The following is a 14,621-nucleotide window of genomic DNA, read 5'->3' as shown; positions in this document are numbered from 1 at the left end:
CTCTGACTATCATCTTAATCAGCGTTTGAAATACCTGCCTCCCTGATGGCCCAGGATGGGTTATTTTCAACATGGACTGCCAGATTCTCAAATTCACCTTTCCGACGGGCAGGTTAAAATTAAGACATGTACATGAAGATATTCATCATATTTCGGGCTAATAAAGCATTATTAATACATTAGAAAAAATAAATGATGAATTCCAGTTGGATGATAAAGTATGTCTCTTTTCAAAAATAAACTATTTGCAGGAAGGGCTGGCAAGTTTTACATCCAACCAGCCCTGTGGCCTGGCTGACTTTCATACCCTACCTTAATGTAATCACTATTGTATGTGCTACTTAGCAACACATTACTTATTTTACAAATCTCTGATCAATATTTGGAGCAAGTAACACAGCAAGTATCAACCAATTTGATAGTCTAAAGAATAATAGGAAAATGACAAAATAACAGGAAAATGACATGATCAGCACAGACAAGCCGGTAACAAAAGGTTACATGCAGTTAGTACTATTGGCATGGTTACACCACCAAAACATATACAGACATACAGTTATGGGTAAACCATATGCAGCCTGGAGTAGTTCACAGTAGCAGACTACCCTGACTCACTGCGACTGGCATGTTATATTGTCTAGTCTTCCTTGAAATCACCTTGTGCAACTGCCAGGAATGTGTGTATGCTGGGACACAAAACAACATGAAATATTGTGTTCTATATATGTATCCTCATAACATTTTGGAGAACTTTATTTGTATTTTGTTGAGTCCTATAGGATGGAAATTTATACAGTGCACTCTATCCAATTTGGGCAAGTTTGAGACCCACTGAAAGGTCTGAATTAGACAGCAGTCCGAGTTACACAGAAATTTCTTATATCGATGCCTGAAGGGTCAAGCTATAAGTTCAGTCCAGTTTACACAGCAATCCGAGAAAGACTGAGTTGGACAGAGTGCATGATATGACAGTTTGAAAAAATAAGTTATGCACTATGAAATATGCACATACTATCCTGTAAATTTTGTTCCAAACACAACAGTTGATAGTGTAAGATGTTTGCAAATACTTTCATTCCTCATATACCTGCTGTCAGTATTGTGACCGCCATGAACCTCATATCTCCATGGACAAGCAAAGATCTGGATTAGAACTCATCTTCAGTAACCCATGCTTGTCATAAGAGGCAACTAATGGGATCAGGTGGTCAAGCTCACTGACTGTGTTGACACATCATCCTACCCCAGTTGTGTAAATAGAAGCTCATGCTGTTGATCCTTCGATTGACTGGTCCAGACTCGCTTATTTACAGACCACCGCCATATAGGTGGAATACTGCTGGGTGTGGCCTAAAACTAAACACACTCACTTACATTTCCATGACAGGGTCCCATAAAGCATGACTGAGAGTCTGTGGGACTCGTACACCCAGGCAGGTCCCTGGCCTTGGACTACATGGATTTCTCCTCACTGTGTGGCAGTACCACTAGAACAAGGAGCAGGAAGTTTACCTCTCAGCAGAGGTGAGAATTATACCTGCTGATCCCTTGATAGAGATAGGGTACATATACAGAATCCTCAACACTACACCAGAACAAGGAGCAGGAAGTTTACCTCTCAGCAGAGGTGAGAATTATACCTGCTGATCCCATGATAGAGATAGGGTACATATACAGAATCCTCAACACTACACCAGATCCATGTTAATGGTTAAACAACTGCTGTAATCAAACATGAAGCTGGGGATCTATGAAACACATGCATCATGGGTCTGAAGATCAACATTGAAATAAAAACAGAAAAGAAGTTAAGATCTTGTTGGTGTTACAGCCAGTATTTCTAGTGTTACTACCAAATACTGAAAATATAAATGTGACGTGTGAGGTATCTCTCTCTCTCTCTCTCGATTCAACTGTGAGGCATCTTTTCATTGTACCTTGACAAAATACCATCAGTCTCAGCACAAACTATATTTGTTAGAACCTTTCTTAAAAACAAGCCATTCGTTTAATTGAATATTGAAATATAAATACACAGGACACAACAGAGCCCAAAAGGCTTGCAATTATGTCAAGGCTGTAGGCTGTGTAAGTTTGGTTATTTAACGATTCATTTTAAACATCACATACATGTTTGATATTAATATATATGTCTCTGACGACCATGATACATCCTTCACATCAAAGTGATATAGATTCCCTTTAACATCTTGAACAAGAATGGAAGTCAGGTGTCAGAAGCATCTCCATCAATGCCCACCAAACATCTTTGATGATGTTGTAAGGAAAATGTCAGTTGCTTATCCTCATGCCTCCATGCAAGTCAGAGCTTGTGTTACTAATTGTACACAGTTTTTACTGGAACAAAACATCAACTTCATCTTGGTAAGTCAGAGAGACTCTCAAATTGCCACTATTCTATAATTAACTTTCTACCCTGTGGAACACAAGAACATTTACAAATTGCCTAAGACTGGATACAGCCTTAGTGAAGATTAGAGGAAAAGTGAGCTGTGCATAGAAATATTGCTGCCGCAGGCCTCTCTGTTCAAATCCAATCTAATGGTGGCAAAACACAACAGCGAAAAAAAGGGGCTTCATTACCACTCTCATTTACCTCCACTCAGCATAGAAGACTCAGCGGTCTTTACCAGCTGTACATAAGTACGCAAGAATACTATATAGCCTAGCACTTGGTTTCTTAATATATATAATTTTGACTGTAACAAATAAACCCATTTAAACTGAAAAGGAAACCCTTGGAGACCTGAACCTCGAGAAATGCAGACTTGCCTCATTTAGGAATAGCACGTAGGGAGGACTAAGCAGGCAGAAGAAAAAACAATATGGTTCAGGGACTCTGAGATGTTCAAGAATAACATACTTCTTCAAATGATATCATGTGAATTTTTCATTTCCATTTAAACATATACGTGCATGTTCTCTATATGACGTTTTATTTTTTTTTAGAAAAACATTCTGATTTCAGTGCAAATAAGGGACCATAGAAGTAACATAATATCAAGTGCCAAAAATAAATGTAATTCCAGTTACGACAACCCTAGCGCTGGGATGGGTAGGAAAAATGGAATCGAGTACCTGCATGTACTTATCAGAATCAGAATTGCATACCCGGAAATGTAAGGAATACATTGTTTCTGTCAGCTGTCTGAATATTCAACCCACAGTTGACAGAGATAATTACAGAATACTGAAAGATGGCAATAAAACATTTAAACAACACATCTATATTTAGGCTATTTAATTCATGTCTGTTTAAACAAATATAAAGAATAACACCATTATTCTTGTTCTTCATTAATCAGTTGGACATCAATTGGACAATACCAGTAACGTAAATGTGCATTACGACAGTTATGAAAGAGACAAGTTATTATCTGCCCTTGTCATTACAGAGTTCTCTTTCCGGGTGCTCGTTTCTTGAAAATAGGACTCGAATCCAGAAGTACCCGACCCAGTGTCGAGTATGTGAGTATCAGTACCTGGTAACCAGCCATAGTCAACCCCAAATGTAAATACAAGACCAGTACATTCACACGAATATGAAAGAAAGTAAAAGTAAGACTTAGAGAGAGCATACTCGCAATCACAAGAACCAAATCTTGTAAAAGATAGGTAGGCATATTTAATTATACAATAATGTCAGTGGACCTAGCTGTGATAAATTAATTCTGTCAACATGGTCAAAACATGTTGTATAAATATATTAGTATTATACATTTCAATGAATATAATGATTAAATACATCAGCCGCTGTTATATTACTGTATTTGTTACCCAATATTTGTGATATGTATTACATCTGCCTCAATGGATTTGTTGCTCCCATATATGATATTATTTGAGGGGTGGAAAATGTATGCTTCACACATTTACAAATATTGTCATCTGCAATTGTGTGGGGTAATCTGATTTCTTCTAAACAAATGGTGGCTATATTATTATTTCCCTTTAATATGCATGTTATTGTATTGTATTTCACTGTTCGAAACCAAACATATATTCTCAAACATGTTTTTCAAGTTTTCAAGTTGTAAATATTGAGCACACTGTCTCAGACTACATGTAGATGTAATCAAAGCTGAATGTCATTTTCTTGCTGTTGTCCTAAGCAATTTTCATTAGAATGAAGTACATAGGTAAACATTACTGCAAAATTCCAAACTGTTTCCTTTAACAAAGTTCAGCTCTAAAGTACACATGATTAAGTAAATTCTTAAGTTCAAAAAGACAATTATTACTTTGCTGTCCAACCTTTGTACTCTTAACATATACATGCATTATGTTAAAAAAACTGCTGAAACCTGACCCAACCCAACCCTTATTGTCTGTCCATACCCCACTGTGTAACAACCCACTGCCAGATCTGACAGACCTGCTGCTGCATTAAAACACCTTACACATTTACCATGTAAACACTCACTCCACTGTGTCAACCATAAAGCAAACAAAGCAACATAACCACTACCCAGAAAACTAATGCCTGTTCAGCCACAAGGCTGGGTCTTAAGATTGAAGAGGTCTTGGAAATTGGTTCAAGATTGTTGGAACCATGGCATAAGTCCAGCACTCGGTGGGATCATAACAACGGTATGCCTCTGCCTGGTAATACAAATGCACAACACTGCCCAACATGAAAGGCATCTGATGAATAGTGTACTTTACAGTCAGCATTCACACTCCTCTGTAAGGCCAACAAATAACTTGTACGGTTTGTACATGAATTACCTGCACATGGAGGGTAATACGGGCATATATACCACATCTTTGAAAATCTGCTCCAAGTGTACACTGTACCACTGTTATTTTCAGATGGTTGTTATGCATTCGAATGAATTATGAAAGGCTCCTTTGTAATACAGTAAGGCTGTTTTCACTCACTCACTCATATCATTTATGAACAAAGTAGTACTCTCCTCCCTCATAAAAAATATTCCCTGAATTTTTTTCACAGCAATATAATCCTTCACTAATATTATGGATGTTATAATAATTAATATCAGTTGAAGTGATGTCATGACATCACTTGTGTCAGATATATTTCAGATCTCTAAATATACTTTACATGCACGATTAACTTTTACGATACAATCCAAATCCAGTACTGATTCATGCTTTTTGAAATCTTGCCTACCTACTTACATTTGAAAACAAACTTTAAGGGAAAAGAAATTAATAAGGGTACGCATCATTTAATCTTTTGAAATATCATATGATCCCATTACAGTGACTTAAAAGGGACATCACAGATGCACCTACTACAATAGCAGGGAACCTGTTACAAATGCCAGTGGAAGTAATATGTGAAGTGTTCCAAGTCCTTCTCACCCCACACAACAGGACAGACTAGATTGTCTGTGGCCTTTTGAAGTAAATTAAGTTTCATTGAGAGCTGCTTGGGACTGGCTGGTTCTTTCTCCAACCACACAATAATGACACCTAGGAAATCTCAACCACACAGAAAATGAAAATATTTTCATAACGCTGATAAGGTGATACTTCATTTAGAAATATGAGAGGAATTTGACTTAACACATGCTGAAGTGTCGCTTGGTTGACTCATACCTTCATAAGTAAAACATACAGTATTAATAGAGCTGCCTGCAATATCTGACAATAATGACAATCATGTCACTGTTATTGTTATCAAACATCATTTCCCTTCCTTGAATGGCATGTCACCATCATCTTTAGTTCCTGTTAATACATTTTACATTTTCATAATGACAACAAAGATTGTACACATGGCCTTCTTTTCAAGTAAAATGATAAAATTGATCTCACTCCTAGAATATCTGACACACTTCATGGCAGTCTGAGAGAGGATCTACTGCAGGGCAACTAAAGATCCAGCTGATTGTGGCCCATACAAGCGCACCAAGTGTATCAATCGTGAACTTTTACTCCTCCAATAGCCCTTGTTCTCTCTTTGTAGGGTGTTTTGTTAAGTCACAGGGTGCTCCAATTGTAGCACTATTTTAGAATAGGACCAAGGATGCTCATTCAGCCAGATAATTTGATTTCATTAACAATAGTGTCGAATGTATTCGGGTGGCAAGAAAATGAATAGTCACATTAAGGAATTGTGAGCAGACAGGGATATTTGAGGGTATATCGATACTTCACGCCATGCTGTCTGACCTGTGTAGTATAAAGGTGGCCTATCAAAGGGGGATTTCTAACTGGGCCAATGGACTTTATGTACATACTTGCATTCAATCACCACACAAAACAAACTGATTTCCATTTTACCTCAGGTTTAAATTCTCAAGTTTCCCCACTACAACTAATTTATTCACACCTAACATTTCATGGCTGGCTCGAAATTATGTGGAAGCAAAAGTGGTGCACTCTTAACATATACATCCTGAACAGACATGTTGTCTTTGTATGCTTCTCCATAGTGCACAGTGGTTCTCTGAATATAACACTGGTTATTCTAACTGGATGTAAACGTACAAACTGGATCTTCACATAGCACATTCTAACTGGATCTAAACGTACTAACTGGATTTTAGCACATTCTAGCAGGATCTAAACGTACTAACTGGACTTTGGCACATTCTAACTGGATCTAAACGTACTAACTGGATTTTACCACATTCTAACTGGATCTAAACGTACTAACTGGATTTTACCACATTCTATTCTGTTTCCAAGATTAGATGAAGACAAAGGCTGACTTGTTCACTCTGACTGGATGTTCGGACAGTTTTCAAAGATTAACATTTCACAAAATGTGATGAGAGTACTCTGTTCGACTGCATATAGTTCAGATGAGGAGTTCATGATTCACTAGTCTTACCACCCATCTGTTCCAGGTCCAGGCGCCCAGAGACTGACCAGGGTCCCTGTTCCCATGTTATCACTCCCTGCCCTCCCACAGATAGTCCATGTTAAAACTAGCCCCCGTCCATCTATACTGGTAATTAGATGTCACCAAATGTTTCAGGTGGTCAGACTCAGTGACTTGGGTGATAGCAACTGTGTTGATTGTTACTCGTAATATCACTAGATTGCTTGGTTGTAATACCACTAGAGTGCCTGGTCCTGACTTGATTTTTTACAGGCTGATGTCATAAAGCTGAAATACTGGTACAAGTGACTTTAGACAAGAAGCCCAAATAACATCTCCATAACCATGTATTTCCAGTGAAATGAAAACATTTGTCTGCCCCCATATATTAAACAACTACATCCTAATGACTCTTTCTCCATATATACCCAAAATGTTAACAGGTAAACTGCTCCCTGTAACTTTTAACCACTATCATCAACCTCTCCAGATCTACCCCACACCACCAACATCCACATCCACCTTCACATTGGCTAGAAGTGAGAACAGTACAGGTGTGTAGACAAGCCCAGTAAAAGCCCTGGCTGAACCTAATGCCCTTATCATTTGGTGGTATCTTTATGATGAAGCAGTGGACTGTATGCCTCATTAATTGGCTGCTGTTACCTGTATCGAAATCATCACACCTGGAGTCTCAGTCTGTGATTGTAAGCTAGGATGCAGTGTTTATGGACAGAGGTCATACACAGGTTGCTGCTTTAGCCCTTTACTCAGAGGAGTGGCATGGAATATTTCACATTGATTTCTTAAACAAATAAACATTGCTGACGCCACTGCAACAATACTTGTGTAAATACAGCAAAGATAATCTGAAACAACACCTGTTTCAGCAAATGGTAAAATGACAGCCACAAAAAATATAATTGTACTTTTTCATGTAGAAACTGACCTTGTTTGTTGATTGTTAATATTTCCACAATACTGAACTTCATGTTCAAGTGTTCTCTTCATGGCTAACCGTAGTTGACCTAAACACAGACAGGAACCATAAACTTGAGGCTACAGTACCAGCATGAGACTTTGCTAATGGCCATCCACACTCTGGAAATGACTTCATATACAGTTCGTACTCGAGCACATTAAAAGATAATTTCCAGAAAATGATAGTCATAAAAAGTTGATAAATTGCTTGGTTGCTGATTTTACAACACTATTCAACTGCTATTTCTGAGGTTATTTAGTCCTAAAAAACTCATAATTCTAATATATCTCGAACTTTAATCATAACTACAAGATAAACCATGAACTATTAACAACAAATATTTATTTCTTAGTTAGAAAATTATTTGTATATACATTACACACCTCTCTACACCAATGATATAGAGGTGAAGAACAAAGTCCAATGGATGTTATGAGTCATATCATCACGAGTATTCAGAATGTTAACTCTGCCGACCTCACTACCAAATATCCCATCAAACCTGGTCTTATTCAGCCATATCACCACATGTCACAACACTGTGTTCCCTTCGATCTGTACTTTGACGTAGGAAGCATGAACCTCTGCCAATTATTTATGGTACATCTAATCACACTAATCAAGAGATAATGTACACCTATGCCTCAAGCATCTGAATTAGCAAATATAAAAATGTCTACCAAGCCTCACATTAAACGTAATAAATATATAGCAATCAATTGCCTCATCAGTAATAACATACTGACAACCTTCTGGTGTATTATTATTGAGTGAATTCGTATTTCTACAACATTACAATGTCATTTCCGGTTCCCGAAGTTGGTTCTGAGCCATTGTGAACATCATCCTCGATAATATCCAGGACATATTAGTTACAGTAAGTTTCCACTATACCCTGGATGCATCTACGACTCAGACCGATAATTTTACTACCTCCAATTGCTGGCTCCACATTCTCACAGCAGCCAATCATCTAAGCTACTGTTACAACCACACAACCACTGTCACAACAACAATTCATTGAGTGAGTGAGTGAGTGAGTGAGTGAGTGAGTGAGTGAGTGAGTGAGTGAGTGAGTGAGTGAGTGAGTGAGTGAGCGAGCGAGCGTCACTTTTCTAACAATATCATGGTGAGGGATAACAGAAATGGTCTTCACACACTGTACCCAGTATCAATCAGAAACTTCAACAACAATAATGTGATGCTATAATAGTTGTCATACATTCAAAATCTCTTGGAATCAATTGTTGACATTGATAGAAATATATTTCAGACATGCCTGTTAAAGTCAATGTTCATTGCTACAAAAGATTCATGAAAATACCATACATATGTTCTACATATGTCATAAAAAACAAGGCCATAAACATCAAAGCTGCTCCACCTTGCAACTGAGTGCATTTATCTTTTAATGATAATAAATATGCAAAACCATTTCAGCATATCTATTCTCATGATTTGGACTTCAGTAAAGAAGCTTGTGCTGGAGGCAAGTGTGAAGCATCTCATCCTTCACACATGACTTGAAGACAGGAGAAGATCCTGAGATCTTGACTCTGTGAATGGAGTTAAACATATGCATCGAGGCATGCCATGCAGTAGAAAGCCCAAGGCATTTGATGAATTGTGGCAGGTCACTTCATTATGAGAGAGCAGAGACATATGGCTCTGTCTATAACCCATCCCAGGTATTACCATTGTCCTTATGTATTAACATTGTACTACAGGGAAACACTGTGACAATGAAGGGCTTCTGTTGTATAATGCCTGTATCTCATACAAGGAATATTACATGGGAGAGGTGAAGATGTTATTGCTGTGTAATATGAATTTTATTTTTTTAGTACTAAATATGCTGTGCATTTGCAAAGGATCATCCATGCGCAGTGCACTGAATATTTCAGTTAATAACAAATATGCTTTCATGAAGTGAATGATGACACTAAGTGTATTTTTTCTACTTGGGAAAATGGTACTGACAAATCTATGTTTGGATCATCAGCTATTTTAATGTCATATTAACAATAAACATTCTTCTGCATTTATGCTATAATTCCTAACATAGACTGAGAGAAACAGATAAAGAAAAACAGGAAAATTCAAGCATTCCTCCGTTATTTTCCAGTTTTCATCATCACAGCGCCATTCAAAAACTGGTGACGAAAACTTGAAAGTATTAAAGGAACGCTTGAGTTTTCCTATGATTCTGTATTGTTTCTCTCAGTATATAATCTAGCAGTATACTTTTAACTTTGACAAAAAGAAATCAGAAGAAAAGATATTCAATACTATGTTTGAATGGTTGACTATATTACTAAGGTTACAACCTGTTACTGATAGATAGTGAAGGTGATGTTAACATCAGACATTGCCACCATGTGGTTTCTTCACCTGGACAATTTCAACATTTCACCATTTCAGTTCAATCTGAATTCCATTCGTGAGTGAGTGAGTTTAACTTTATGCTGCACTGCATCGATCACCACAATTGGGAATTCAAACTGATCACATATGTCAACCAATTCAATGAGCCTCACCACTAGATCCGTTAGTTGCCTCTTACAACAAGCATAGTCACCTTTTGTGGCAAGCTTGGCTTGTTGAAGACCCATTCTACCCTGGATCGTCATAAGTCTCTATTCGAGAAATTTATAATGATACCAACACCAGGGTAGTCCGTCACTTAACAGTTACAAATGTGAAGTCAACTAGGTTTCTTCCCTTATAGACAGTTCCCTAAAACACAAAACAAGTTCAATAGGGTCCATCTCCTAAATAGAAAGATCCCTTTCCAGACTACACACACTGGGTACTACTGGGGCTTGTGAGTCACAAGAGAACAAACAGACCCGCTGCCACCCCAACCTCTCAGCTTACACATGTCACACATTTGTAATTACCTGCACAGGAGTCTCTGTACCTGACCACTTGCTCATTAACTCATGTTAATATCAATGTCAAGCGCCTGGCAGGTGATAGTTTACATGTGCTTGATTACTCAAATCACTGATCTGCACATGTAGAATTGAATGGGATAATGATGTTTCATTATTCGGCCCTAAAATGTGAAGTACTACAACAACGGTATCAAGTATGAGCACTTGAGCTGTGAACTATACAAGCTACCTAACATGACTAACATGGCTTCTCAGGTCTGCTCTAATTCATGAAAACAAAATGAAGAAAAAATCTGAATAGCTCACATTTTATGACTACAAAAGGTTACAGTGCAACAATGCAATTAAGAGCACTTAGGCTATGGTCGGTATTGATAATGGTTCAGACAGACTGTTTAGAAGAACAAAATACAAAACACAAAATATTTTGTAACAAAATAGCATGGAGATGCTTTCTTTGTTATCTTAATGTGATCCTAAAATTTAAGAAATTTGAAAGAGAAAAAGACATACTGAATAGGGTAAAATTGAGGATATTTCATGGCACACAGAGGTTATTTTGACCATATCACTCCATCTTAATCCCATATGATCCCTGGGTACTACTAGTATGGTCAGGTGTACCAGTACATCACTGTCCCATTCTGTGTCAACAGGAGACTGATGGTAGTGGATCCAGGATACTGATGGATGTGGAGCATACACCACATTGGTCGAAGCCCTGGGTCAGGACCAGAGTTAGACAGATGATGACAGTGTACTTGGATGTGGAGCATACACCACATTGGTCGAAGCCCTGGGTCAGGACCAGAGTTAGACAGATGATGACAGTATACTTGGATGTGGAGCATACACAGCTGCCTCCCCACCCTCCAGTCCCTTACAGGGCCAAGACCAGCACAAGAGTATGAAAACTGAACCTGGGAGGGGAACATATTCAACAGCCTCCCCTGCCACTTCTTTACACTCACATGTCCCACTAAACCTGACCACCCTGGTAACAGACACAACTGCCTCCTCTGCAACAAATTCTTTACACCCACAGGTCCCACTAAACCTGACCACCATGAGAACAGACACAAATACCATGTCACACCTTCCACAGCTTCACAGCACCCCCTAAACCTGAGCATCAAGGGGGACAGAAACAACTACCGCACCACACCTTCATAGCCTCACTATCACAGTCCCTCCCATATCAGTGGAGGTTTATCGGCCTATTTCTACAACACTGGATTCGCTTCAGTGCCTACACATTGCTTTTTGAAACAAAATCGGTGGTGGCAAGCCATCATTCTTTGTTATCAAATTCCTAACATCAAGTATGAAATATTCATCATGCCAGGGCTATATGATAAAAAATGCATTATTTCACACAATGTTCGTCAGTTTGGCTTTGTCAGCTCCACCGCAATCTGTAAAGCCTATTACAATAGCACATGACAGGGCTCGAGAATAGGATGAGTTTGTACATGGATTTACACACAACAAGTAATTCACTAAATGTCAATGGATATGTACAAAGAATAAACCATCTAACAAAACAGAAACTGATGAGTGTTCATGTCCATAGAACACACCACTGTGTTGAAGTATACAAGCCCAGGGTTCAACAGCTGAAGCATGCCCTTTCCATTCATGGACATCGCTTCATCATAAGTATATAACTGTGTCACATTCACTCAACCAGTATGTTTCGGTTCAAGGAAATCCCAGTGCTGTTTAGGCTTCCAAATATTTCAGATTTTATTATTTCTTGGTAGGTATTACCCAGTGGCCTCTGTTTCATGCCATAAGAACCCTGTGACAATTACAGACTCACTGCTACAGAGATGCCACCCAATTAGTATTTAGGCAAAACACCTATGCAAACAGCATTATTTTTTTTTGCAAAACTTAGTATTAACTTTTCCAATGAATTTTCATATTCAAGACAAAATATACAGATACAAGAACTTGTTTTTAACAACGTACTCACTTAAACCAGTACTAAGTATCCCCGTATAGCTTAATACTGATTAACATGTGGTTGAAATTTATTGTGTATGGTATGCTTGCTATTTGATAATTTAATTTTATGTATTTTTTTAAAATTCTACACTCTTACTGCTACTGTAGTAGCATATTTTGTGTATGTTTTTTTTTCATAACAAATATGATAAAATGGCAAGGATTGGGAAAGAAAACTTTGACCATGGGCCATTTTCAGGATTATTAGCCATTTTCTGAATTTAAAATGGGCCACTGCCATTGTATTAATAGTAAATGTTATGTTCTTGCCACGGAACAATAAGCACTGTAGATGAATAATTTATATTTCAAACAAAAATTACTGACAGTGAAGAGAGAATATTCTTTGCTAAAAGGCTGTACCCTCAATGGAAAATTGTAATCTTGTTAACCAAAACTCAGTAATTTTCATTTGCAGCTTTTCAATGCAGGTTCACAGTTTGGTCAAATGTCGCATCAAATGGGAGCTGCAGACGTCTAATATTAATATAACAGTTATGAATGCTTTAGGACCTGAACACCACATCTCCAGTGACATTGTTTCACAGGTCAGAGGTGCACAACAGCAGAGCTGCACTGAGTTGGCACGTCAACAACAATACACATCTCGGACCTTTCAGTCCAGCTACACACGTTTAGATGTACAATGACACACAACTGAATACAGACACAGGGTAGTGAGTAAACGAGTTCAGCTTTTTGTCGCTTTTCGCAATAATCCAGCAATATCATGGTAGGGAACACCACATAAGGGCTCCACACATTGTACCCATTTGGGGAATCAAACCTGGGTCTTCAAAGTGAGAAATGAATGCTTTAACCATAAGGCTACCCCACCTCCCTAGACACACGGGAATAAGGAGGAAGTAGATCAAAGCCATAGGCAGCACTGGTACCAAGACATCTGAGAGCAACAAAGATGTCATTCATGTCAATATACAACTCAAAAGAGGGAAATATCACCTTATTCCCTTTGTGTAACTACAGTTCATTTCTCATGACACAACAGATTAACTATAGTAATATTAAAGTTCCTTAAGTCCTTTTGAGTTGCTGTTTTGACAGCTGTGAAGTCTTGGCATCATACCCCTGTGTTTATACTGAAACACTCCTTCTGATGTACAATTCATCACACAACATAGAAGTCTGGCTCAACATTGCATAGTGGGGCCAGCTGGACAAGGCAATGTAACTCACTGTGTATGTTATTTCATTATTATTAAATGATATGCACATCTTTTTTCAACTTTCAACTTCTCAAATGCTAAACATCACACGAGGGCCATTTCTTAATCATTCTTCTAAAGAGAAACACCAAATAAAGAGTCTGAGCCTAGACCTTACAGAGGGACATTACCGACAAAGCAGCAAGGAAAGCCAATTTACACTTTGCCGCAATCCCTTGGCCACACTGAAGCTACTGTCTCAGCCAGCCCACTGGCCAAAATGGTAGACAGGAGTCATGAGCAGTTACAGGGTAATACAACATAGGGCTCTTGTGTGAAACTTGGGCAAACTTGTCAAATACTCACCAAATACGCAGCATCCATGTGCAAACATTCACCTGAAAACACAGAAAACACTTCAGTGATGCTGTCAAAATCACTTTGTAACTGGAATGGGTATGAAGTAAGGCCAAGATAAAAACTCCATTCAAGAAGGGTTTGGGAGCAGTGCCCGTGTGTCTGGTTTAATACTGCCAGTCTGTCAACAATCTATTGTACATGTTTGCCCACACCAAGCACTCAGCACCAATGCTAGGTGTGCAGTTTATGGATATGGCCCTCTATCATCCCTGAGTTACTTTGATGTGATAGACGTAGTGTGACACAAAGACACATAGACATAAAGATTACAGCACCCTCCTCCTATCCCTGCACAATAGTCATTAATCTAAATGCTAGGAAAAATCATC

At 38.3% G+C, this 14,621-nt stretch overlaps 1 protein-coding gene across 1 annotated transcript in view; it reads right to left on the bottom strand.

The window, feature by feature from the left end:
- Nucleotides 1–14,621, bottom strand: part of LOC137285126 (extracellular matrix organizing protein FRAS1-like) — a 116,089-nt gene that overhangs the window by 97,109 nt on the left and 4,359 nt on the right. The window contains exon 3 of the mRNA XM_067817346.1: nt 14,239–14,270. Within this exon, the coding sequence (XP_067673447.1) occupies nt 14,239–14,270 (32 nt within the window). The remainder of the gene's footprint in view (nt 1–14,238; nt 14,271–14,621) is intronic.

This window comes from Haliotis asinina, chromosome 5 (assembly GCF_037392515.1).
Source record: "Haliotis asinina isolate JCU_RB_2024 chromosome 5, JCU_Hal_asi_v2, whole genome shotgun sequence".
Lineage (NCBI taxonomy): Eukaryota > Metazoa > Mollusca > Gastropoda > Lepetellida > Haliotidae > Haliotis > Haliotis asinina.
Note: the sequence above shows the minus strand (reverse complement) of the source record. Positions and strands in the feature narration are given on the sequence as shown.